This window comes from Heptranchias perlo, chromosome 2, assembly GCF_035084215.1.
Source record: "Heptranchias perlo isolate sHepPer1 chromosome 2, sHepPer1.hap1, whole genome shotgun sequence".
Classification (NCBI taxonomy): domain Eukaryota; kingdom Metazoa; phylum Chordata; class Chondrichthyes; order Hexanchiformes; family Hexanchidae; genus Heptranchias; species Heptranchias perlo.
Genome location: NC_090326.1, coordinates 95308031 through 95332677, shown reverse-complemented (window position 1 = coordinate 95332677; position 24647 = coordinate 95308031). Strand labels below are relative to the sequence as shown.

General features: G+C 41.8%; 1 protein-coding gene across 1 annotated transcript in view; it reads right to left on the bottom strand.

Annotated features, from left to right (window-relative positions):
* Positions 1 to 24647, bottom strand: part of calcr (calcitonin receptor) — a 236995-nt gene that overhangs the window by 14756 nt on the left and 197592 nt on the right. Inside the window, exons 10-13 of the mRNA XM_068004501.1 lie at positions 24343 to 24403; positions 12092 to 12158; positions 2572 to 2790; positions 1249 to 1290 (exon numbers count right to left, since the gene is read on the bottom strand). Of these exons, the coding sequence (XP_067860602.1) occupies positions 1249 to 1290; positions 2572 to 2790; positions 12092 to 12158; positions 24343 to 24403 (389 nt within the window). The remainder of the gene's footprint in view (positions 1 to 1248; positions 1291 to 2571; positions 2791 to 12091; positions 12159 to 24342; positions 24404 to 24647) is intronic.

Here is a 24647-nt window from a genome sequence, read left to right as displayed (position 1 = left end):
TAAGGCCTTCACATCTTTACTAAAGTGAGGTGCCCAGAACTGGACACAATATTCCAGTTGTGGCCGAACCAGTGTTTTATAAAGGTTCATCATGACTTCCTTGCTTTTGTACTCCATGCCTCTATTTATAAAGCCCAGGATCCCATATGAATTTCTAACCGCTTTCTCAACCTGCTCTGCCACGTTCAACGATTGGTGCATATATACCCCCAGATCTCTCTGTTCCTGTACCCTTTTAGAATTGTGCCCTCTAGTTTATATTGTCTCTCCTCGTTCTTCCTACTGAATTGTATCACTTCGCATTTTTCTGCGTTAAAATTCTGCCCGTTTCACCACCCTGTCTATATCCTCTTGAAGTCTATCACTATCCTCCTTACTGTTCACTACACTTCTAAGTTTTGTATCATCTGCAAATTTGGAAATTGTGCTCTGTACATCCAAGTCCAAGTCATTAATATATATCAAGAAAAGCAGTGGTCCCAGCACCGACCCCTGGGGAAGACCACTGTACATCTCCCTCCAGTCCGAAAAACAACCACTCACCACTGCTCTCTGCTTCCTGTTACTTAGCCAATTTTGTATCCATGCTGCTACTGCCCCCATTATTCCATGGGCTTCAAACTTGATGACAAGCCTATTATGCGGCACTTTATCAAACGCCTTTTGAAAGTCCATATACACCACACCAAATGCATTGCCCTGATCTACGCTCTCTATTACCTCATCAAAAAACTCTATCAAGTTAGGTAAACACGATTTGCCTTTCACAAATCCGTGCTGACTTTCCCTAATCAATCCACACTTGTTTAAGTGACTGTTAATTCTGTCCCGGATTATCGTTTCTAAAAGTTTCCCCACCACTGAGGTTAAACTAACTGGCCTGTAGTTGCTGGGTTTATCCTTACACCCTTTTTTGAACAAGGGCGTAACATTTGCAATTCTCCAGTCCTCTGGCACCACCCCCGAATCTACGGATGTTTGGAAGATTATGGCCAGTACCACTGCAATTTCCACCCTTACTTCCCTCAGCAACCTAGGATGCATCCCATCCAGACCGGGTGACTTACCTACTTTAAGTACAGCCAGCCTTTCTAGTCCCTCCTCTTTATCAATGTTTAGCCCATCCAGTATCTCAATTACATCTTCCTCTACTTAGACTTTGGCACTATCTTCTTCCTTGGTAAAGACATTTAGTACCTCAGCCATGTCCTCTGCCTCCATGAAGAGATCTCCTCTTTTTGTACTTACCTCTCCATTAAAGTAACAAAATATGGTGGCCACGAGCAAACCCTGTGGAGGAAAAAAACTTGTATAAATTAATATGCACAAATAGATATTAGGATTAGAAGCAATGGAAATTAAAAATATCACCCCAATACTGTCCCTGGAAGACATACAAAAAGCCCATAATTTTCCAATATGTGCTGGTCGCAGACACTCAGAAAATTTACGGTTTACCATAAAGCAAACGCATTTCCTGGTGTCTTTAATAGTTTCAGTGCCTTACAGCTTGACAAAATAGAGGAACCTGGGGCAGATTGACAGAATATTCACTACCTGAAGAGCTTAAGAACTTCTGTTTATTTTTGTTTTCTAACTGGCCTTTAGGACATAGCATCTCTCCCCAAAAGGGAAGCAGACCACCCTGTGTTCAAATGCTTTTTGGGGAGATCTGCAATAGGTACACCTTGATAAAACTCGATCTGGGTTTAAGTTTCGGTATACTTTTGATCCTCCTCTTGCTGCCTGCGTTTCCAGCCTAAACACTGCCAAAAAAGCACTGAATGTGTTAATCTGTTAGTCATTACCTGTAATGGAAAATAGACCCAGAAGTTACAACAACATCAACAACTTGCATTTATATAGTTTATATAGCCTTTAACGTAGTAAAAGGTCCCAAGGTGAATATACCACAGCCAATAACTTATTGTCCACCCAGTGTAAATTCTATGCCAAGATATTTTGTTTCTCAATAGGAAAGACTTCTTAGAAAAAAGATGTCAAACTAAGCATCAAACCATATGTAGGGTCACTAGAAAATCATGGCTGCATTTTGTCAAAGAATCCATAAAAATTGTGCTATCCTGCAAAAAAACACACCCCTTCCCTTATGAAGATCATCCATGCTAAGCTCTTCAACTGACTCCTTAGCACTGCTTCCAGCTCCTCCTTTCCCTGCTGCTCCGGGTTCCTACTTGATTCTGCTGCTGCTTCTGGGAATGGAACTGTGCTGCATGCTAAAGGCAGGAATTCTCGTGATAGTCCTGCAAAATCAAGAATTTCCGCCCACATCACGCAGCAGCATTTGCTTCCCCCAAACCAGCAGCATCACAAGGTCGGAGATTGGAGCAGCAGTGAGGGGCAAATCGGGAAAGACAGGGGAGAAAAGGCAAGGAAGGGGAGAGAGTGGCATTGTGAACATGGGGAGGGGCAAGAGTAGCAACATGGCCCAAATACATTGCAGCATTGTAATGAGGGGCTAAGTTAACATAAATTACAAATTAGTATGGGCAACTAAATTACATACAACAAACTGAAAACATATATTTAGAAAACTGCACAGTGGCATACCTGGTAATGCACAAATATGTGCATGATATAGTCATAGATTTCTCCTGCAAGTCGGTTTTCTGGTCTCCAAGGAATAATAACAAACTGAATTCCTAGCAGTGGCACAAGTATTAAAGTTGCTCTGACAGCTTTCATGTACATATTGGATTCAGTGCGGTGAGTATCTCTCAGCTTTGTAACCAGGACACGCACTATGTTGAGCAAGAAGAATAAGTTCACCTGTAAATGACCCGGAAGCAATTTTCTATCAGTAAAACAATGGTCAGACAGAAGACAATTCTAGATTGCGTGCTTAGGTTTTGATTGAAGGAGTTTTATCATTTGCAAGAAATAAACAGATTTGTTTTTATTAGGATGAGATTTTACAGAAATCTTGGATTCAGTGATATCGAACACATTGGGAAAACATGCTGACTTTGCAAATATGTGAAGCAAACCCATACGAACATAAATATGATAACATGAAAAGAAGGGCAAGAAAAGACCACCAGGCCCATGCGTGCTCACCCTATCCGTTAGCCTTATGTACCACCCTACCCAAACGTTGGTAATGCCAGCTCCTGGGCAAAAGCAAAAAAGAATGAAAAAATAATTTTTTCTTCAACTCCCTAAGGCAATCAAGCAAGCTCCAGGGGACTCTGGTTACCCATGATCTACCAGTAGACATGTTCATCAAAAACACATATACACCCTTATCTAACCATAATACTGAAGGACATAAATTGGCCATGACAATTATTATTACTTTGTTTTTGTGCATAAGAAACTAAAAATATGACTTGCTTTTTATGATAGAACATAGATGCTAAGAAAGGGAGTAGTTCAGAATTAAATCTTTACTGTGACAATTGCCGTAGATAATATTGCATTTTGTTCAACGATCTTTGGAGATTGTTGAGAAATTTTGCAGATCTTCCCCTTAGGTGATTCACTAAGTAGGGTGGAATCCATGATATCCATAATCCATGATATATTGTGGATGATCTGTGGAAGGAGTGAGCTTTATAGGCAGAATGGACTTATCTTCTATTTTTGGAAAGATTTCTGATTGAATAAATCTACGCCCTCGTCAAATTTGCATTAATTTGTTTCAAAGTTAATAATTAGCTATACATTTAACTCTGATGTGTGAGTAAAATTATAATTTTGTTCCAAGAACTTTATTACTTGGCAAATATGTGAAGCAAACTTATATAAACATAATTATGAAAATATGAAAAGAAGGACAAGGACCACCAGGAGTTCCCACTTTCTCACTAGGTCCTGACTGAGCTGGGAAGTGGGATCTCCTGGTGCAGGAAGTGCCCGCTCACCCAACATCACCCCTCGGGCTGCTCTCGGATGTCTCTCCCAATTTTGATTTCCTGATCCAAACCTAATAACTGAACATAAAATTTTGATTCAAGCATAACTGCTCCCAAATGATCTAGTTTCCAATGGTCGGCAAACTAAATGCACTCACTGCGAGCTTCTTCAGGATACAGCAACACATTTTAAAAAGTTTTTTGTATTTTTGTTCAGATTTAATTGCTGAAGTATTAATGAAATGTGCTTTGATACAAAGACTAAGATATTGGCTATTTTTATCTGCAGCCGAAAGAAACCTTGATTGAAGCACAAAATGTCTTCTATGTTTATCATCGTTCAACTATATTAGTAATAGGTCCCGAATTTCCACGTGGCTACCATTGGATTCCTACCCTGACTCTAGCTGGAGTTCGGCAAGACTCATCTGGAAATGGCAGGGATCCAGTGTGCTGAATTCCAGCTGGGATTTTCAGGTCGACCTTGTAAAGGGCAGAGCCTTGAGCCACCCCTTACAAGGCCAATGGTATCAGGTCCAGTCCCAGGGTGGGAGCTGGGGCGTTGGGTAGGGACTCCCTACACTGAGAATTCCTATTTCCTCAGCTCAGTTGGACCTAGCGTAGGACTGGAGGATGGTACACTGAGTGAGATGAGCTGTACTGGTCTTCAGGCAGGTACAAGTGGGCCTCACCAGGGAAGAGAGAAGCCCAGACCCCTGAAGAAGGGAGCAACATTTTTTAAATTAAAAATTTGGATTAGCCTCTTACAAGGGACCTGATGGGAAATGGCTGGTGTCTGGGAGTGAAGGGAGGAGGAGAGAGAATGGTAATTCAGGGAATTTTCTGACTGCATGGGGCAGGTGGGCGTTGGCGATGCGCTCGTAGTGGCATTGATGCCTGTGGCTCCATGCAAATTAGGTGCCCTTCTACTGACCCCATAAACTTTGGTAGGGTCGGTGGGGTCAGTGCTGGAGTGCACCAGTGGGCACGATTCCTCCATAACAGCCAGGGCAGTGTCCTAGACCCAACCATCTTCAGCTGCTTCATCAATGACCTTCCCTCCGTCATAAGGTCAGAAATGGGGATGTTCACTGATGATTGCACTGATGATATTCAGTTCCATTTGCAACCCCTCAGATAATGAAGCAGTCCGAGCCCGCATGCAGCAAGACCTGGACAACATCTAGGCTTGGGCTCATAAGTGGAAAGTAACATTCGCACCAGACAAGTGCCAGGCAATGACCGTCTCCAAAAAGAGAGAGTCTAACCACCTCCCCTTGACATTCAACGACATTACCATCGCCGAATCCTCCACCATCAGCATCCTGGGGGGTCACCATTGACCAGAAACTTAACTGGACCAGCCACATAAATACTGTGGCTACAAGAGCAGATCAGAGGCTGGGTATTCTGCGGCGAGTGACTCACCTCCTGACTCCCCAAAGCCTTTCCACCATCTACAAGGCACAAGTCAGGAGTGTGATGGAATACTCTCCACTTGCCTGGATGAGTGCAGCTCCAACAACACTCAAGAAGCTCAACACCATCCATAACAAAGCAACCTGCTTGATTGGCACCCCATCCACCACCCTAAACATTCACACCCTTCACCACCGGCGTACTGTGGCTGCAGTGTGTACCATCTATAGGACGCATTGCAGCAACTCGCCAAGGCTTCTTCGACAGCACCTCCCAAACCTGCGACCTCTACCACCTAGAAGGACAAGGGCAGCAGGCACATGGGAACAACACCACCTGCACGATCCCCTCCAAGTCACACACCATCCCGACTTGGAAATATATCGCAGTTCCTTCATCGTCGCTGAGTCAAAATCCTGGAACTGCCTACCTAACAGCACTGTGGGAGAACCCTCACCACACGGACTGCAGCAGTTCAAGAAGACAGCTCGCCACCACCTTCTCAAGGGCAATTAGGGATGGGCAATAAATGCTGGCCTTGCCTGCGACGCCCACATTCCATGAACGAATTTTTAAAAAAAGGATTCAAGCCTGCAGATTTTCAGGGCATAAATATCAAGGTGTGCGAGGCTAAAATACTTTGCTTCATCATGCTGTTTATCCATCTATCTGGGTAACATCGATATATTCACCAGATGGACCCTCTGAACACATTTATAAAATAAATCATCGTGTCATTTCTGACTAACAAGGATTAATTTTTGGCAATGAAAGAAAATGGTCTGAAATATCTGAGCTATTAGATAAAGCTGCACTGTCAGCAGTAAAGGGAAGGCAACTCTATTAAAGCAACAGCACAGTCTGTTGTAAAGGCACCAGCAAATACAAAAAGGCTCAAGCTCAGAAACGAGTGTAAAACAGTTTTGGAAAATAATCTGGTGAATTACATTGATGGACTTGTAATGAGTTGTATCTGGCAGCAGATCCTCTTTTGAAATAGTTGTAAAGACTACTAATATTGTTTAACAGTGTACAAAATGCCACATTTTATACAAAATGAGGATTCGCTGAGTTAAATTTCACAATGATGAGATTCTGGTCTCATTTTAATTTGTTGCATAGCTTGATACAGAAATAGAACGAAGCTGCAGAATCATGAACAGAACCCTTTCTCCTTAATACATTACAAGGTCTAGTTTTGTAGAATATTTTTATTTCTTCCCATTGTAGCTGAATTTAGGAAAATTCTGGCTCCACCCAAAGTGGATTATATACCAGAGAATGTGTGTATGTTGTAATTTGGAAATCAAACAGTACCAGAAATGGGAAGCACTAAGGGAGAACAGCTGTTTAGGAACATGTGGTTTTGAATCATGCAATTCCTAATAATTCGATTTCACTAGTGAGTCACTAATTGTGGAAAAAATAGCCATTATCTTGCTTTTCATCAAAAAAGGAATTTTGCCCCTTGCCTAATAAAAGTATAAAGGGGATAAGTTCCCATGGAGTCTGGGTCAGTGAAGCTGTTAAAAGTGCACCAACCAGAATTATCCATTAATTCATTCCATATGGTATGTGAACGTAATAGAGTGTTACTGAGACATCACCATTTCCTCCTACATTTAAATTTCTAGTTTAAAAGTTAGAATACTTGACAACCATTATGTATTTTTTTAATCAAACTAAGAACACATTGCTTTAACCTCAATTAAATTTAAAAGTGGTATTTCTGTGACACACCACTACCAGTGCAGAATCTCACTAGAATAAACAGGAGTTGGAAAATTAGGGCTGTGGTGGTATAGCCCTATCTCTCACTCGCACTTGTTGGCTAAGTTCTGCACTGGCTGTGGAGCCTCTCAAAATTACATTTAAAATATACAACAAAGACCATTGGGATGCAGATTCTAGTCAGTGATAGTTCTGGTCACCATTATTTTAAAGGCTGGTTTGTTTCTTTCCTCCTTTTTTATGCTAATTTTTCAATATTGCGTTCTCAACACAGCACCATAAAATATACTTCCTTCAAAATGTGCAGAGATCTTATCAAAAAACAATAATGACTGGCTGTTTTGTATTGGGAAATTAGAAATAGACAGCCTGCTTGAAGGTGTTGAATTGAAGCGTCATTTTCCATTGACATGCCTATCTCCAATTCTCTGTTATATTATATAAGGTGATTCTTTATTACTTAATAACCTAATATTGGAATGATCTCTTGTGTTGATGGCAAATATTTGGCTCTCTTTTGAATGATCTTGGTGGATACCTCTCAGTCCTATTGCATTTAAGAGATTTTCAATATTGCATTCTTCACACAGAGTAAACTCCCTAGTGCTTTAGTGATAATGAATCACCTGTACTGTGCTAAAGAGTTGAGGGTAGAGAAACTTTTCTATCTCTTGCTCCCTGGTACAGTACACGCATTCTTTCATTATTGATCTCCAATCAGATCTCTTGTATAATTTGAATGACATTATCTTCTCCATTTCAATCTGATGCTGGGGCTATTTACTATCAAACGTCCCCTGATTTTACGAGGCTCCACATATTGGTGAAGGATCTTTCTCCACGCTTGTGGGTCATTAAATTGGGCTCACGAGGTCACGTGCTGAATTTACAGCATTTTGCGATGCACAATTTTGGCGGGGGAGGAAATTAGGCCGCACGAAAAACACGCACAAGCCTCATTAACAATGAATGATAATTAAGATAAGGTCCCATGTCATATTTCACAATTCTGGGTGAAGCTCTGTCCCCAGTGTGCGTTTCACCCATATAAACTGGGCGCACACTGCTAAACAGGGCTGACTTGCTTCAGAAGAACTCATAAAGCAAGCCTTACTGAATGGAGCCTTTCTTAGTACATTGAACATCTTGTACACTTTTATTTTCTTGCCTAGTTTTGCCATTTTGCAAAGGCCTTAATTTTGCTTCGGAGCACTTACAACAACAAAAACAACAGCTTGCATTTATATAGCACCTTTGCCATAGAAAAATGTCCCACGGGGGGACTGGGAGCCTCTGCAGATCTATGAGGACAGGGGTGATGAATGAGTGGGGCATGCTGCAGTATAGGATACAAGCAGCAGAGTTTTGGATGAGCTGAACTTTACAGAGGGTGAAGAATGGGAGGCCAGCCAGGAGAAGATTGGAATAGTCGAGGTTGGAGATGACAAAGGCATGGTTGAGGGTTTCGGCAGCAGATGGGCTGAGGGGACTGGAGGGGGACAATGTTGAGAAGGTGGAAGTAGGTGGTCTTTGTGATGGAGAGGATATAGGGGGCCAGAGGCTCAGCTCAGGGTCAAATATAACATCGAAGTAGTAATCAGTCTGATTCAACCTGAGACAGAGGCCAGGAAAGGTGATGGAATCAATGGCAAGGGTACAGAGTTTGTTATGGGGGCTGAAGATGATGGCTCCAGTCTTCCCAATGTTTAACTGGAGAAAATTGTGGCTCATCCAGGATTTGATGTTCGGCTAAGCAAGCTTATAATAGAGGTTGCAGAGGGGTCGAAAGAGGTGTTGAAAAGGTACTGCTGGGCATCATCAGTGTACATGTGAAACCTGCCCTCATCTCTGCGGATGATGTCGCCAAGGAGAAGGTGAGGAAGAGGAGTGGTCCAAGGATAGATCTTTGGGAGATTCCAGAGGTAATGGTGCAGGGGTGGAAATTAAAGCCATTGTTGAAGATACTCTGGCTATGACTGGATAGGTAAGAGTGGAACCAGGAGAGGGCAGTCCCACTCAGCTGGACAATAGAGAACAGGCATTGGAGTAGGATGGTGTAGTTGACCATATCAAAGGGTAAAGAGAGGTCGAGAAGGATGAGGAGGATTGTGCACCATTGTCACAGTCACAGAGGACGTAATTTGTGACTTTCCTGAAGTCTGGGCAATGGTTGCAGCATAACAAGTTGCAGCTAATAAAGTTGGGAGAATGGGAATCTATTTGGCTGGTTCCATAGTGATGTATGAATTGGATGAAGAGGAAAAATTTATAAGGGGACAACATTTTCAGATTCAGTGACATTTCTGGCAGTATACTGACTCCTATCAATAATGAAATCCCATGCTTGCAGACCACACTACTCCTGTATGGGTATGTCAGAGGGTACCTGGCTTTGCTGCTTACACTTCACTGCAGAGGTAGTGGCCAAGTGATGGAATCTGCTGCACCAGGATTGGAGACAATATGAAGGACTAGGATGAGTCTTCCCCATAGTTGTCAAGGTCACATTGCTATTGAGCATCAATGCCACAGGATCCTTCTAGGGGAAATCTGCCAGATATATAAAGCAAGTGACTGATGCCATATTTGCCTGGGGAAATACCTTTCTAACTTTCCCAGACACCAACTGGCAGGCTTCCAAAGAGTATCAGAAATTATAGATTGAACCCATGTGGCCATTGGGGTTCCAACATCAACTTGAATGCATAAATGAATAGGAAGGAATACCACTCCATAAATGTGCAGATGTTTTTTGTCCACAGAAATGTGATCCTGCACACTAATGATTGTTATCCAGGAAGCAGCCATGGTACTTTTATTATGCAGTAGCCTACAGTGGCTGCATTATTTGAAAGTTCAGACAGAATGAACAGATGGCTGTTGGGAAATCAGAGCCAACCATTTTTGGCCATTGCTAATGAATTCAATAAAAAAAAACATAGAACAGTAGAACGAAAATACAATGAAGCCCATGCAAGTTACTGTTGGGACTGCTCAGGCAAGATGCTGCTCTATAGTTGAACCACAGTCTCCAGAATCACTATCCGATACTTGCTGTACCTTTTGCTATCCAACGAGGAGTAGGCATGCAGTAGGACAATTAGGAAGCCCATAGGTCTTTATGTCCATGGTAAGAAGGTGAGGAAAAAGAGGAGGAGACATGGAGGGAGTTGTTGGAGCATGGAATGCTTTGTCACAGGGAATAGTTGAGATATTTGGCTTGTTTGAGCAAAAAGCCTGCACTGAAACGATGGACCAAATTTCCTCCTTCCATACTGTAAAGATCTATGATGGTATGGCATTCTACAGACCCACTTTCACCTTCCTCTGTAAAAACTGAATTGAAACTGCCATTTCTTCACTCTCAAGTACAAGATTTGTCCCTTTCTCTAAGGAATCTGACCCCTTCTTCACGATTCTTTGAGTTCATATGTGTCTATAAAAGTCCTTGCTCTTTCCCTTTATGATGACCACTGATAAATGTCATAATCCCTCTTAGCCTTCCTAGTTTCCCTTCACAGTGTTGAGTGAGATGAAGGGTGCTAAGCACCATAGTCGAAACATGCACTTATCACACAGTGACAGTCCTTACTCATCAATTGAATCTAGCAGACTATCTCCAGCAGTCTAATGAGGTTTGGAAATTGTGCATGCGGTCAAATGTTCTGGATGGATAGAACTATTTCACAGCTGTTCATTTCAGAATCCTCCGTTTAATGCTGTGGATAAGAGGTTAAGGTAGGTATTCCAAAATGTTCATGCTGTTTTTAAAATATTCACATTATCCACTAGAAATTGGTTGAGACCATCCAAATTCATTTCACACAGAATCCCCATAGTCAGCACAGAGATGCAAGGCTCTTATAAGTTTAGGTTGAATTCCAACACAGATTCCAAAGGGGCAAATGCAGTAGTAGTAATGTTATGAGTCTCAAGTTCTGGCAGGGAGTTTTGCCTCCTGGCAGCAAGCATTGAGAAATTCAAGTGCACAATGCACATGATTTTCCAAGTAAAGGTTGGAAAATCATAGGAAACAAATGGCTGAATTTCTGACAGGCGCTGCCGGTGAGCAAGGCTTCCTGCCAGTAACGTGAACTTGTTATGTTAATATGCTGCACTTCTAAAAAAAATTATAATGTTCCTGGGAGGCAGCCACAAAGTTTTGAAGGAATTTTCAAGAAATAGTATACTTGTAGCGGGAAACATCAAAGTAAAGGAACACCTTCCTTTAAAATAATTTCTACCCTTCATTGCACACAATGGTTCCTTGAATCAGCTGAACTGAAACTGCTATTAAAGTCAATAATGAATTTTAAAGACATTTTTTTGTAGATCTCATTTCTTTTCAGTTTGAAATAAATCACTGTGGTCCGACAGCAAAAATATCACAGATGTTTAAGGAAACAGCTAATTTGGCCCTGAAAATCCACGGCCATTCCCATGTACTCCAGCCAAAATTTTGTGGGAGTCAACTGGAATGGCCAGAAACTAGGCCAGGACCTGATATGCTGGGTCCCAAGTACTTGCGCCTAAGTACCCTGCACAACTTGTTGTGCGCGGAGCCTCTGCCCCCTCCAAACATGACCGTGATGGTAAGGAGGAGGTGGGGCGAGGGGTAGGGTCTCCCTACATGTGGAAGGAGACCTCCTGGATGGCTATCTTTGCCAGATTTTCCGGTCTGATGCCAATGGCGGGCAACTCAAATGCTCCCCTAGTGTCGTGGGCACCCGATATTGGCACTTAAATGAAGAGGTCTCTTCCTGGCCCTGGTAGAGTCAGCAGCGGAGTGCCTTGGCACATACTCCGAGCTGTACCACCCTCTGGATATTTAGGGCCAAGAACAATAAAACAAATTATTAACTCTGGCTCAAGATCTATTTGTAGCCACTATGGTGCTATTTGTAATGACGTTGATTTATTAATGTGATTATATAGCAATGGCTAATAACAAATTAGTGTGTTAGAAGATGAAGTGCTTCCTGTCAATTGTTCATAATAGTAGCACACTGCAGAACCAGTACTGTGGCCACACAACTAGATATTAGCTGTTAAGCTGAAATCCTTACCAACAGAGCTGCAACAATCGGGGCGTGTACTATGTAAAGCAGGTGTGTTTCAACGCTTATCCAGCAACTGCAAAAAATGAAAATTTAAATGAGAGACACATTAAAAAAAATTATGCAATTACATTAATATCTAAACATGTAGTGAAATTAGAAATAACATACTGTTGCAAAATTTTGATTGAAGTGATCCTGTGTAAAAGACAGTACTGATATAACACAGGAATATATGTTACATTACTTCCGCTTACGCAATGCTCTTGATTCATATTAGTTCATCAGCAAAATCCATTTTTAATTAGGCTGATTCCACCTTCGATACATTAATCCTCATTTTTGATTTCATATAGCAACCAGGTGTGTCAGCCTTGGCTCAGTGGTGGTACTTTTGCCTCTGAGTCAGAAAGTCGTGGGATCAAGTCCCGCTTCAGGACTTGTGCACATTGGTTGTAACTTTCAACTTCGGCAGCGATGTAAAATGGGCGAAAGCAAATCGGCCGCCCATTACACACCCCTCCTGACTTTCTTTTCCATTGATTTCATTGTTCATTGTTGCCTTTGCCCCTCGACCACCAACACCATGGTCCATGCCTTCATGTCATGGCAATGTGGCTTGAATGATAGGGGCAGAGAAGTAAAGCTGAGAAAAAAAGGCTCCATTCTAAACCAAACAAAAGAGAAAAAAATGAAACGTACAATCCCAAAAAACAAACTACAAAACAATGTGGAGGATTGTAACAGACTTTAGGAGGACATAGACAGGCTGGTGAAAGGGGCAGACACATGACAGATGAAATTTAATGCAGAGATGTTTGAAGTGATACATTTTGGTAGGAAGAATGAGGAGAAGCAATATAAACTAAATGGTAGAATTTTAAAGGGAGTGCAGGAACAGAGCGACCTTGAGGGGGGTGGGTGGCGGGGGGGGAGAATACACAAATCTTTGAAGGTGGCAGGACAAGTTGAGAAGGCTGTTAAAAAAGCATACGGGATCCTGGGCTATATTAATAGAGGCATAGAGTACAAAAGCAAGGAAGTTATGCTAAATCTTTATAAAACACTGGTTAGGCCTCAGCTGGAGTATTGTGTTCAATTCTGGGCACCACACTTTAGGAAGGATGTCAAAGTCTTAGAGAGGGTGCAGAAGAGATTTACTAGAATGGTGCCAGGAATGAGGGACTTCAGTTATGTGGAGTGACTGGAGAAGCTGGGGTTGTTCTCCTTAGAACAGAGAAGGTTAAGGGGAAATTTGATAGAGGTGTTCAAAATCATGAACGGTTTTGATAGAGTAGATAAGGAGAAACTGTTTCCAATGGCAGAAGGGTCGGTAAGATTTAAGGTGATCGGCAAAAGAGCCAGGGGCGACACGAGGAAACATTTTTTTTACACGGCGAGTTGTAATGATCTGGAATGCACTGCCTGAAAGGGTGGTGGAAGCAGATTAAATAGTAATTTTCAAAAGGGAATTGGATAAATACATGGAGGGAAAAAATTTACAGGGCTATGGGGAAAGAGCAGGAGAATGGGACTGTTTGGATAACTCTTTCAAAGAGCCAGCACAAGCCGAATGGCCTCCTCCTGTACTATACCTATTATGATACCATGAATGCCAGTATGGTGACTAAATGATCACTGCGAACTCTCACCAGAAGAGTGTGCACCTTTAAGATTACTTCCAGTGGCTGTGCGTGGGCAGGACTGATCTTTACTCAATTTTTAACTGTGCACTGCAGTGAAATCACATGGCACTGCATTTGTGGGGCAGCAAGGACATGTTCCCAAAAGCCTGCAATATTGGGCTGGATTTTGCTGTAATAATAACGATGAGGCTAAAAGCACTCACTGTTATTTATGTGCAAATCGAACAGTAACTGCTGACAACCACACCGGCGCAGTTAAACGCAGAAATCATGAAGTTGCTGCTTGAGATGCGCTGCTCCTCCAAAAGCTGCGCAAAAATGGTATCTCGCTGTCTGACTCTCCATTCAAATGTATTGAATGGCGTGAAATTATTGTACTTACCTCATAGATACGGACTAAACTTGTCACAAAAAGTTGGGCTTGTCTATTCTGGACAAATAACCTCTCTGGCACTGAAAATTAACTTTTACAAGTGTGGTGTATCATTCCTTCAGCTTTTAATTATTGTTGAACATTTAAAGAAAAAGTAAATGTTTTTTCCTATTTTTTCTTTCTGTTTCCTTTAGCTCTGTCTCTCAATCCAATCTATCTTTCCCTCTCTTTATTTCTCTTTCTGTACCTGATTTGACATTGAATTCACTATTCTAACTTACACTTCCTGGTTCAGACTCAGCGCTGTTATTGATGATTATTCAATCTGATTTGTTAAGGAGATACACAGTTGCTTGCCCTGTTCAGACAGGTTCCAGGTGCCCTGTAGAGGGTGCCGTATCATTTGGCCATTCCGTTGACAGTTACTTGCTTGCAAAAGCTCATAGAAAGTCTATAGACAAGTGCAGGTCTAACGAACTGCTGGCGCCAGGGCAGAAAATACTGGTGGGAGTAGTTTATAGGTCACCTAATAGTAGCAATACTGTTGGACAGAGTATTAATCATGAACTAATGGGAGCTTGTAACAAAGGAAATGCAGTCATCATGAGGGACTTTAATCTGCATATAGACTGGGCAAATCAAATTGGCAAAGGTAGTTTGGAAGACGAGTTCATGGAATGTATTCGAGATGGTTTCCTAGAGCAATACATCACGGAACCAACCAGGGAACAGGCTATTTTAGATCTTGTATTGTATAATGAGATAGGGTTAATTAGTCATTTCACAGTAAAAGAACCTCTGGGGAAAAGTGATCATAATATGATAGGACTTCACATTGAGTTTGAAAGTAATGTACTTAAGTCAGAAACTAGAGTCTTAAACTTAAATAAAGCCAATTACATAGATATGAAGGGCGAGTTGTCAAAGGTAGATTGGGAAAGTAAATTAAAGGGTTTGACAGTTGAAAAGCAATGGCAAACATTTAAAGAAATATTTCAATATTCTCAACAAATATACATTCCATTGAGAAATAAAAACTCTAGGGGAAAAGTGATCCACCCGTGGCTAACTAAAGAAGTTAAGGAGAGTATTAGATTGAAAGAAAAGGCCTATAATGTTGCCAAGAAGAGTATTAAGCCTGGGGATTGGGAGAGTTTTAGAAACCAACAAAGGATGACCAAAAAATTGATAAAAATAGAGATAATAGAATATGAAAGTAAACTAGCAAGAAATATAAAAACGGATTGTAAGAGCTTCTACAAGTATGTAAAAAGAGAGTTGCAAAAGTAATCATTGGTCCCTTAGAGGCTGAGACTGGAGAAATTATAATGGGGAATCAGGAAACAGCAGATGCGTTAAACAAATATTTTATTTCTGTCTTCACAGTAGAAGACACAAAAAGCACACCAAAAATAATGGGGAACCTAGGGGTAAATGAGAGTGAGGAACTTAAAACAATTAATATCACTAGAGAAAAAGTAATGGACAAATTAATGAGACTAAAAGCCAACAAATCCCCTGGACCTGATGGCCTACATCCAAGGGTTCTAAAAGAGGTGGCTGCAGAGATTGTGGATGCATTGGTTTTGATCGTCCAAAATTCTCTAGATTCTGGAACGGTCCCAGTGGACTGGAAGGTAGAAAATGTTACCCCGCTATTCAAGAAGGGAGGGAGAGAGAAAACAGGGAACGACAAGCCAGTTAGCCCGACATCGGTCGTCGGGAAAATGCTGGAATCCATTATTAAGGAAGTGATAACAGGGCACTTAGAAAATCATAATATGATTAGGCAGAGTCGACATGGTTTTATGAAAGGGAAATCGTGTTTGGACAAATTTATTAGAGTTTTTTGAGGATGTAACTAACAGGGTAGATAAAGGGGAACTAATGGATGTAGTATATTTGGATTTTCAAAAGGCATTCGATAAGGTGCCACATAAAAGGTGTTACACAAGGTAAGGGCTCATGGGGTTGGAGGCAATATATTAGCATGGATAGAGGATTGATTAAAGGACAGAAAGCAGAGAGTAGGGATAAACAAGTCACTCTCAGGTTGGCAGGCTGTAACTAGTGGGGTGCTGCAAGGATCAGTGCTTGGGTCTCAGCTATTTATAATCTATATTAATGACTTAGATGAAGGGACCGAGTGTAATGTATCGAAGTTTGCTGATGATACAAAGCTAGGTCAGAAAGCAAGCTGTGAGGAGGGCACAAAGGGCTCAATTTTGAAATGGCGGTGGGCTGGCAGCGGGGGTAGGGGGGGTGAAGGTGCGTGTGGCCAACCCAAATAAAAAAAACTTACCTTTTCTGACGCGATCACGATATAATTGATGGTGGTTAAAGTTGTTTCTGGGTTTTGCACCCGGCAGCCAGCCTGATTGACAGGGGTAGAGAGATGGGAAGATTGGGGGTAGAGGGGGAGATCGGAGAGGGAGACATCGTGGGCTGAGAGGGACATCGGAGAGGGAGACATTGGGGGCTGAGAGGGACATCGGAGAGGGAGACATCGGACATTGGAGCAGGAGGGTGCAGGTGACATTGGTGGAAAGGTAGGTTTATTTTGTTTTTTAACTTTTGCCTGATCCGGCCCTTAACCAGGCGTGAATTGGAAGTCATGGGAAAGCCGCCCGGGTAAGTTTAAAATTGGTTCAACTATCTACTATGTAAAGTACCTTAATAAAGTACCTTAAGTACCTCAAACTTTATTTTTAACTATCATCCCGCTGGTTTTAATTGCTGGTGGGACTTCCGCATTCGTGAAGCACGCAGGCACACAGGCGCGTCTATGGGGAACACGGAAGTCGGCGGGTTGCAGCCAGCTTCCGAACCCGCTCGGGATTTTCCCAATTTTCGCAGCCCCCCCGCCCCCATTGCACCCACAATTTCATTTCAAAATCAAGGCCAAAGAGTCTGCAAAAGGATATAGATAGATTAAGTGAGTGGGCAAGAAGGTGGCAGATGGAGTATAATGTGGGGAAATGTGAGGTTATTCACTTTGGTAGGAAGAATAGAAAAACAGAATATTTTTTAAATGGTAAGAAATTATTAAATGTTGGTGTTGAGAGAGACTTGGGTGTCTTCGTATAAGAAACACAAAAAGTTAGTACACAGGTACAGCAAGCAATTCGGAAAGCAAATGGCCTTTATTGCAAGTGGGTTGGAGTACAAGAGTAAGGAAGTCTTACTACAGTTGTACAGGGCTTTAGTAAGACCTCACCTGGAGTACTGCGTACAGTTTGGTCTCCTTATCTAAGGAAGGATTTACTTGCCTTGGAGGTGGTACAACGAAGGTTCACTAGATTAATTCCTGGGATAAGAGGGTTGTCCTATGAAGAGAGGTTGAGTAGAAAGGACCTGTACTCTCTGGAGTTTAGAAGAATGACAAGTGATCTCCTTGAAACATATAAGATTATGAGGAGGCTGGACAGGATAGATGCTAAGAGATTGTTTCCCCTGGCTAGAGAGTCTAGATCTAGGGGCATAGTTGCACGATAAGGGGCTGGCCATTCAAGACTCAGATGAGGAGGAATTTCTTCACACAGAGGGTTGTGAATCTTTGGAATTCTCTACTCCACAGGGCTGTGGATTCTGGATCATTGAATATATTCAAGGCTGAGATGGATAGATTTTTGGTCTCTGGAGAATCAGAGGATATGGGATCGGGCGGGAAAGTGGAATTGAGGTCGAAGATCAGCCATGATCTGATTGAATGGCAGAGCAGGCTCGAGGGGCCGTAAGGCCTACTCCTGTTCCTATTTCTTATGTTCTTATTGTTCACCGCTCATAGCAAAATCCGACCCAATGAGGCTCAGGCTGTGGAGCAGCACAAGTTTCATGCATCTCCAGCACATGCCCATCGGAAAGCCTGGAACAAGACAACCTAATTCAATCTCTCTGTGCCCAGTGTGGGTGGAATCTCAGCCCCTGGATAAGAAATGAAAATATGACAATTTGCTGATGTACAGCTAAATAGTATCAACACTGTACAATTCAGTGCTATGCTGCTCGTCAGTGCCGCAGTTGTAACAGCCCTTGTTTCTCATATGATAATGCGCCTTCAACTGTGTACAAAAGTGTGCAACATAACTAATTAATAAAGCTTATTACAGCAGGCTTGAGGATTGTCATTCCTTGGGGAATGTTCCTGTCACATTCTAGAGTGTGTAAGTTTGTTTTCTCTATATGCATGCAGTTAGGGATGTAAGTATTGCGAAGAAACTAGTAATGGTTGGCTGGGAGGAAAGGCAATTAGTTCAATAGTTTTATGGTTTTGTAAAAAGTTACTTGAAGTTATTTAATAAGCTAAGTATGTGAACAAATGAATGTTTCTAAAACAAACATCTATGTTAATTACACGGACAACAGCCCAGAAATTGGTGGAATTCCAGGAGCACAATTTGGTCATGGTGGGAGGGGGAGCGTAATTAGGGACGGAACCTGGATCAACCTTTTTCTGCCTTATTGATAAATCTAAATGAAATTGCATTCCATTAGGGCTGTCACTTCTTCTCCCTGCCCTTGTTACGTTGCACCGGCATCGTGGGGGTTTCTGGGGGCATTCCCAAGCCTCGAGGGAATTCTGCCCAAACCCAGAATTCATATTCAGCCCAGAAAGACCTGCACCCGCTGAAGTTCCAAAGGCTCATGGTAAATGAATCCCAGGAGGATCAATTTCCATTTACGAGTAGACCCTATGTTCCCTGAGGCAAATGGAAAGACATTTTACCATCTTTAGCCCGATCTGGGTCCCAGACTTCCCCTCTCCCTTCACTCTGAATTCCACCACCACTGTGAGTTAGCCACCCTGATTATTTAAATGATCCCGTCCCCGGGATTTGGGACAGGATTGGTAACAGGTCAAAGCAGTGGGCCGAAGTCCCACCTCACTGTACCTTCACAAGCACAACACCACAAAATTTCTACATTAGTATATTTATAACTGTGGCGATATGGTAATTCAGCCTTGTACGATACCTTGTATATGAACTACCCTGAATAAAATCATGGCTATAGGTAACCCATCTTAAAATCTACAGGTGTCTTTACTGCTCCCTATGGTACTAGATAAGAAATCAGGTAAATTCCCTGGTGAGTGCTACACGGTAATTAAAATGTTCCTACAGTACAACCCTCTATATCACAAGTGTGGATAAACAAACCATGGATTAAATTAATGTTTATTCACACTATAGTGATCATTTACATAATTTTTCAATTACGGGGACTTCTTTCCTAGCAGTTCCTCAGTCCCCAAAATATAACAATCCAGAAATTGCTTTAAAAAACAGTGAGTTCAACAGCACTCTCCTTTGTGAGTGGCAAAATCGGGAAGCAAGTTCCAGCATTCGCACAAGCGCAGTGAAACACGGAAGCATTGCTCCTCCTGGTTCGCCAGCCATATGACAGCTTCGAATTAAAGGGCTATCACCGGTTGGAATCAGTGGAAACAATCGACCTGTGCCAACTTGCTCATCTGCCCAGCTGGAAAGTAACTAATATCGCCACAAAACAAGTACGCTTAAAAATACCAGGTCTAAACTAAGTTTTAACAGTGTGGTAAGTCTTAATGACTGCCAAACAACTAAAAATCAACTTTTAAAAAATGTGAAGTCTCATTACCCCTTATTTTAACAGTTTTTGGTCATTAAAAAAACATTTTTTAAAAAACTTTTCCCTTCTGTCACTTTTATTTAATTGGATTATTTCTTACTCTCTCTTTTTTTCGCTGTCCATAACTGTTCTTACAGATGATTTTATTGTAACTTTCACTCCCTGGTTTTTAGGTTGCAGCTTGTACTTCAAGGTTCTGACCCTTCGCGGCTTGTCAAAAATGCTGTTTGGTTGAGGGGAGAGATCAATCCTCTCGTTTCTCCCATGGGTCCTAGCTTCACTGGAGCTAACGCTGGGCTCTTCTCCGCTTCCTTTAGAGGAAGTGCACCCAGTAAAGGTCACGGTAAGTTATTGGGTTAGTAAAAATTTATGAAGTGGCGAACACTGTTGGTTCACCACTCTGAGCAATTTCTGGGCCATTACTTTAATAATTTGTCACAGTGCTCATTTCAACTTCTAACTCTGTGCCTCATTGCGATTCTAAACAGATGTATATTTTAATCAGTATATTTTATTATTGATGTCATATGGGAACAGGATGTGCTCCCCACTTAGGTTCTGCACTCATCGGGTCAAAGGAGACCACTGTGGTTAATTAAATGCACCAGTACATTTGGGCCAGAGAAATTTCTATAATTAGTAACAGCACATCACTGTGATGAGCACTTAACTGTATTGTTGTGAGTTCATTTTATAAAAAACACTTAATGTCCTACATATTAATATTAATATTTACAGTCCCAACACCATGGTGTTACAAATGTAAACTACATCCGTGACAAATGACTAAATATAATGGTCAAAATTAGGGAAGGCCTGCTCTGCCACCAGAGGTGCAATGGGGCAGGACTTCTGCCTGTCCATTTCATCTCACCTTGACCCTGACCCAAATCTCAGGGATAGGTTCATTTGAATATTAGGGGGAGGCATCCGCTCTACTAATGGTCCAGCTGAGCCACCAGCCCTGCAGTATGAAAGAGTTTTGAAGCATCACCTTGTTGCTTCAACATGGCTGGCCTAAGACTAAAACATCCAAATATTCTTGCATGCGGCTCCCTCGCTGGTCTGCCGATTGCCAAACAACAAACAACCTTTTTTAGATTGATTACCATTTGAATAGGGCACTGTTGGACCAACATGAGACTCTCGTACAGCAAGTACACCTGTATCAGGTAGCCTTACTTACTGCTACAATAGGTGAAACAGGTGGAATTGCTGGAGGAGCCCGGCATCCCACTAGTCCCACCACCAAAAGTGATGTCATGATGGGGGGAGGGAGAAGAGGCGCCTCTCGCCCCCTTCAGCACAATTTCTCTGTGAAGTCAGAAAGGGACAGAAACAGCTCCAAATTTCTGCCCGTCTGCTTCCACTGGGCATAAATTACACCACCAAAACTCGGGAATTTCGGGGCTATGATATTTTATGGACTGTACTGGCAACCTTTTTGCTTTAATCTTTCCTCAAGAGATTTGTAATATGGTCATCAGACACCTCTGAAGCAAAAATCATTTTCAAAACATAGTGATATTAAGAAAACACCCTCTCCCCAATCACAGATATGCATTTGTTTATGTCACTGTTAAAACTGGATAGCTATGTGGTGAAGGAAAGAATACCAGAGCCTGGTCTTTAGTTGCTTCCAAGCCTTTAGTCTCTTGTAAACAATTTTACAACACCAAGTTATAGTCCAGCAATTTTATTTTAAATTCACAAGCTTTCGGAGGCTTCCTCCTTCCTCAGGTGAACGAAATGAAATCCTCGAAATGAAATCGCATTTATAATTCACAGAACAATGCTTGGTGATTACAGACAGTTTTTTCAACTGCCCGTTGCCAAGGCAATCAGTGTGCAGACAGACAGGTGTTACCTGCAAGGTCTCAGAATATACAAATCACCAAAAAAAAACAACAAACAAAAAAAAAACAGAGATAGAGAGGTAGAAACATAGAAAAGACAGCAACTGACCCGTTATATTAAAAACAGATAACATTTGTTCGCTGGTGGGGTAACGTGTAGCGTGACATGAACCCAAGATCCCGGTTGAGGCCGTCCTCATGGGTGCGGAACTTGGCTATCAATTTTGCATTGTCGTGTGTCTCGAAGGCCGCCTTGGAGTACGCTTACCCTTGCACACCCCATACCCTAGCTAAGCTCTCCTATAAAAAGGATCCAAAAGAGTTCCCAATCGATACCCACCACCTGAATACAATTAACCCCAATTGATGTTAATCACACAGTTAACAGTCAGCATTAAAATAAAGTAACTAAATAGGGATATTTCATGTAGCACTTGTAATATAAACAGAACGCAGAGGCCAGAATTGCTCAATCTTCCAATAGACTCCCGCTGTAACTCCAGGGGAAGTGATTTGGAATGGCTGCAAACTCTTACTGGGAACCGAATATATTTATAGTCAGGTACAAGAAAATAATGATTTCTCTATGTGGAGCATAACATAGGATTACAGCACAGAAACAGGCCATTCGGCCCAACTAGTCCATGTCAGTGTTTATGCTCCATACGATACTCCTCCCACTCTATTTCATCTAACCCTATGAGCATAACCTTCTATTCCTTTCTCCCTCGTGTTTATCTAGCTTCCCCTTAAACGCATCTATGCTGGTTGTCTCAACCACTCTATATGGTAGCGAGTTTTACATTCATGCCATTCTTTAGGTAAAGAACTTTCTCCTGAATTCCTTATTGGATTTATTAGTGATTATTATCAAAATGCAGTAGTGCTGTCTGCAGGCCCCATACCATAGGCATTCTGTGGTGAGGGTATGCTAGGGAAAGGATGCTTTATATGATTTTGCTAATGGTAAGTGACCTATAAAATGTATATATTACACTTTGTAATATATTAGAGAGCAGTATAGTGAAGGTCAGTGTATTTGCAGCACATTTAACAATGGGTCCTTTCAGTATGTAGGTATGTAACTAATCTTCCTGTTCCATGTCAGTACTGTGGTGGACACGTTTCCTATGCATAACATAGCACATGACAGCAGGAGCAGTTTAGAAAATGTATAGTGTGGTTGATTGTTGAACCCTGCTGAACTCCAACCATCTTTAGGACTATTTGTATCGCTTTGCTGCTTCAGCCATTAAAAGCTACAGTAGCACTGTGAATGGGTTTCAAATGTTGGCACTTACTCAAAGAAAAACACTAGCAAATAATACTTTCTTTTTAGCACAAAATAATTTCTCTTTATTCATTCATGGAGTTTAGAAGAATGAGAGGTGATCTCATTGAAACATATAAGATTCTGAGAGGGCTTGACAGGGTAGATGCTGAGAGTTTGTTTCCTCTGGCTGGAGAATCTAAAACGAGGGGGCATAGTCTCAGTATAAGGGGTCGACTATTTAGGACTGAGACGAGGAGGAATTTCTTCACTCAGAGGGCTGTGAATCTTTGGAATTCTCTACCCCAGAGGGCTGTGTATGCTTAGTTGTTGAGTATATTCAAGGCTGAGATTGATAGATTTTTGGACTCTAAGGGAATCAAGGGATATGAGGATCAGGCAGGTAAGTGGAGTTTAGGTCGAAGATCAGCCATGATCTGATTGAATGACGGAGCAGGCTTGAAGGGCTGTATGGCCTACTCCTACTCCTATTTCTTATTTCTTAAGTTCTTATTCACATTTGATTGATTTTATGAATCGTTTCAGTCAAAGCACTTCGTCCACGAAATGAATAAAAGAGGAGTAGACTCAGAGCTGGACACATGGTGAATTGTATAATATCCACCACAACTAGGAGCTCCACAACTGGTGAATGCAACTGAGACACGAATGGGAAAATTTGACTCTTATGAAAGTGCCTGAGTGCAGCCCATAAAGAAAGACTGGGCAGGAAGAGCTACTCACCCTGATTTTCTGTCTGTTTAAATTAATGGCCATAAAATTGGATAGGTTCCATTATGGGCTTGAGATCCTAACCGATTTTCCCCTATGGGCTCCACCCAGGCAATTATTTACACCCAAGTGCAAAAGAGGTTAAATTTGCACTGAACAATTTATTTTCTGTAACTAACTGGCATATGTTGGTCTATCATTCGCTCAATTCAATCCACTACAGTCAAATCACTTCTTTACAGAACAGCAACAGGCCACTCGGCCCAACAGGTCTATGCCAGTGTTTATGCTCCACACGTGCCTTCTCCCACCTTAACAGTGCCATCAAATGACACCTATTCACCAATAACCTGCTCAATGATGCTCAGCTTGGGTTCCGCCAGACCTCGTCACAGCCTTGATCCATACAAAGACACGGAGTTGAGGAGAGGTGAGAGTCGCTTCTGGGTATGCATTATCAGTATGTCATTGATATAGAAATTGGCAAAATAATTTGAATGTTATTTAATGCAGGATTAAGGGAGTGGGTAAGGATGTAACAAGGAATGCGGCGGGCTCTGTGTGAATTTCAAGGCCGGGGAATGAGCAGAAACACTGTGCTATCAAATGATCCCTGGCATCTCTGATTGCAAATTTGCAAAAAGTGACAATTTGTAATAGGTTGTCCACCGTTGGGGTTATGGGAGTTTGTGAAGCTGAACATGAACATTAATCAGCACCTCCAAGAGATGAGAGAGAAAACTGGAAGAAAAGAGTTTTCAAAAAAAACTTACTTGTCATTAAAGTATTTTGTTCTGGCGACTGCATGAATGGCGGCTGGTATTAAAGGAAATCCTGAAAGAGAACAGTTTTGGATATTAGAGTCTGCACTCATTGCACTTCAGGAGGTTTAGGTTTATAAAGAATAAATTTTCAAGTATGCACTGGTACTGATAAAGCTCTCCACCCCGCACTCCTCCACCAACGCACGTTGGAAAATTGTCGGCTTTCCTCGCCATTTGAGAGAACTTGCAAAATTCAGGCTATACGGCCATGTTATAATTTTAGCAGAACATCAAATTCTAAGTAAATGATGTGA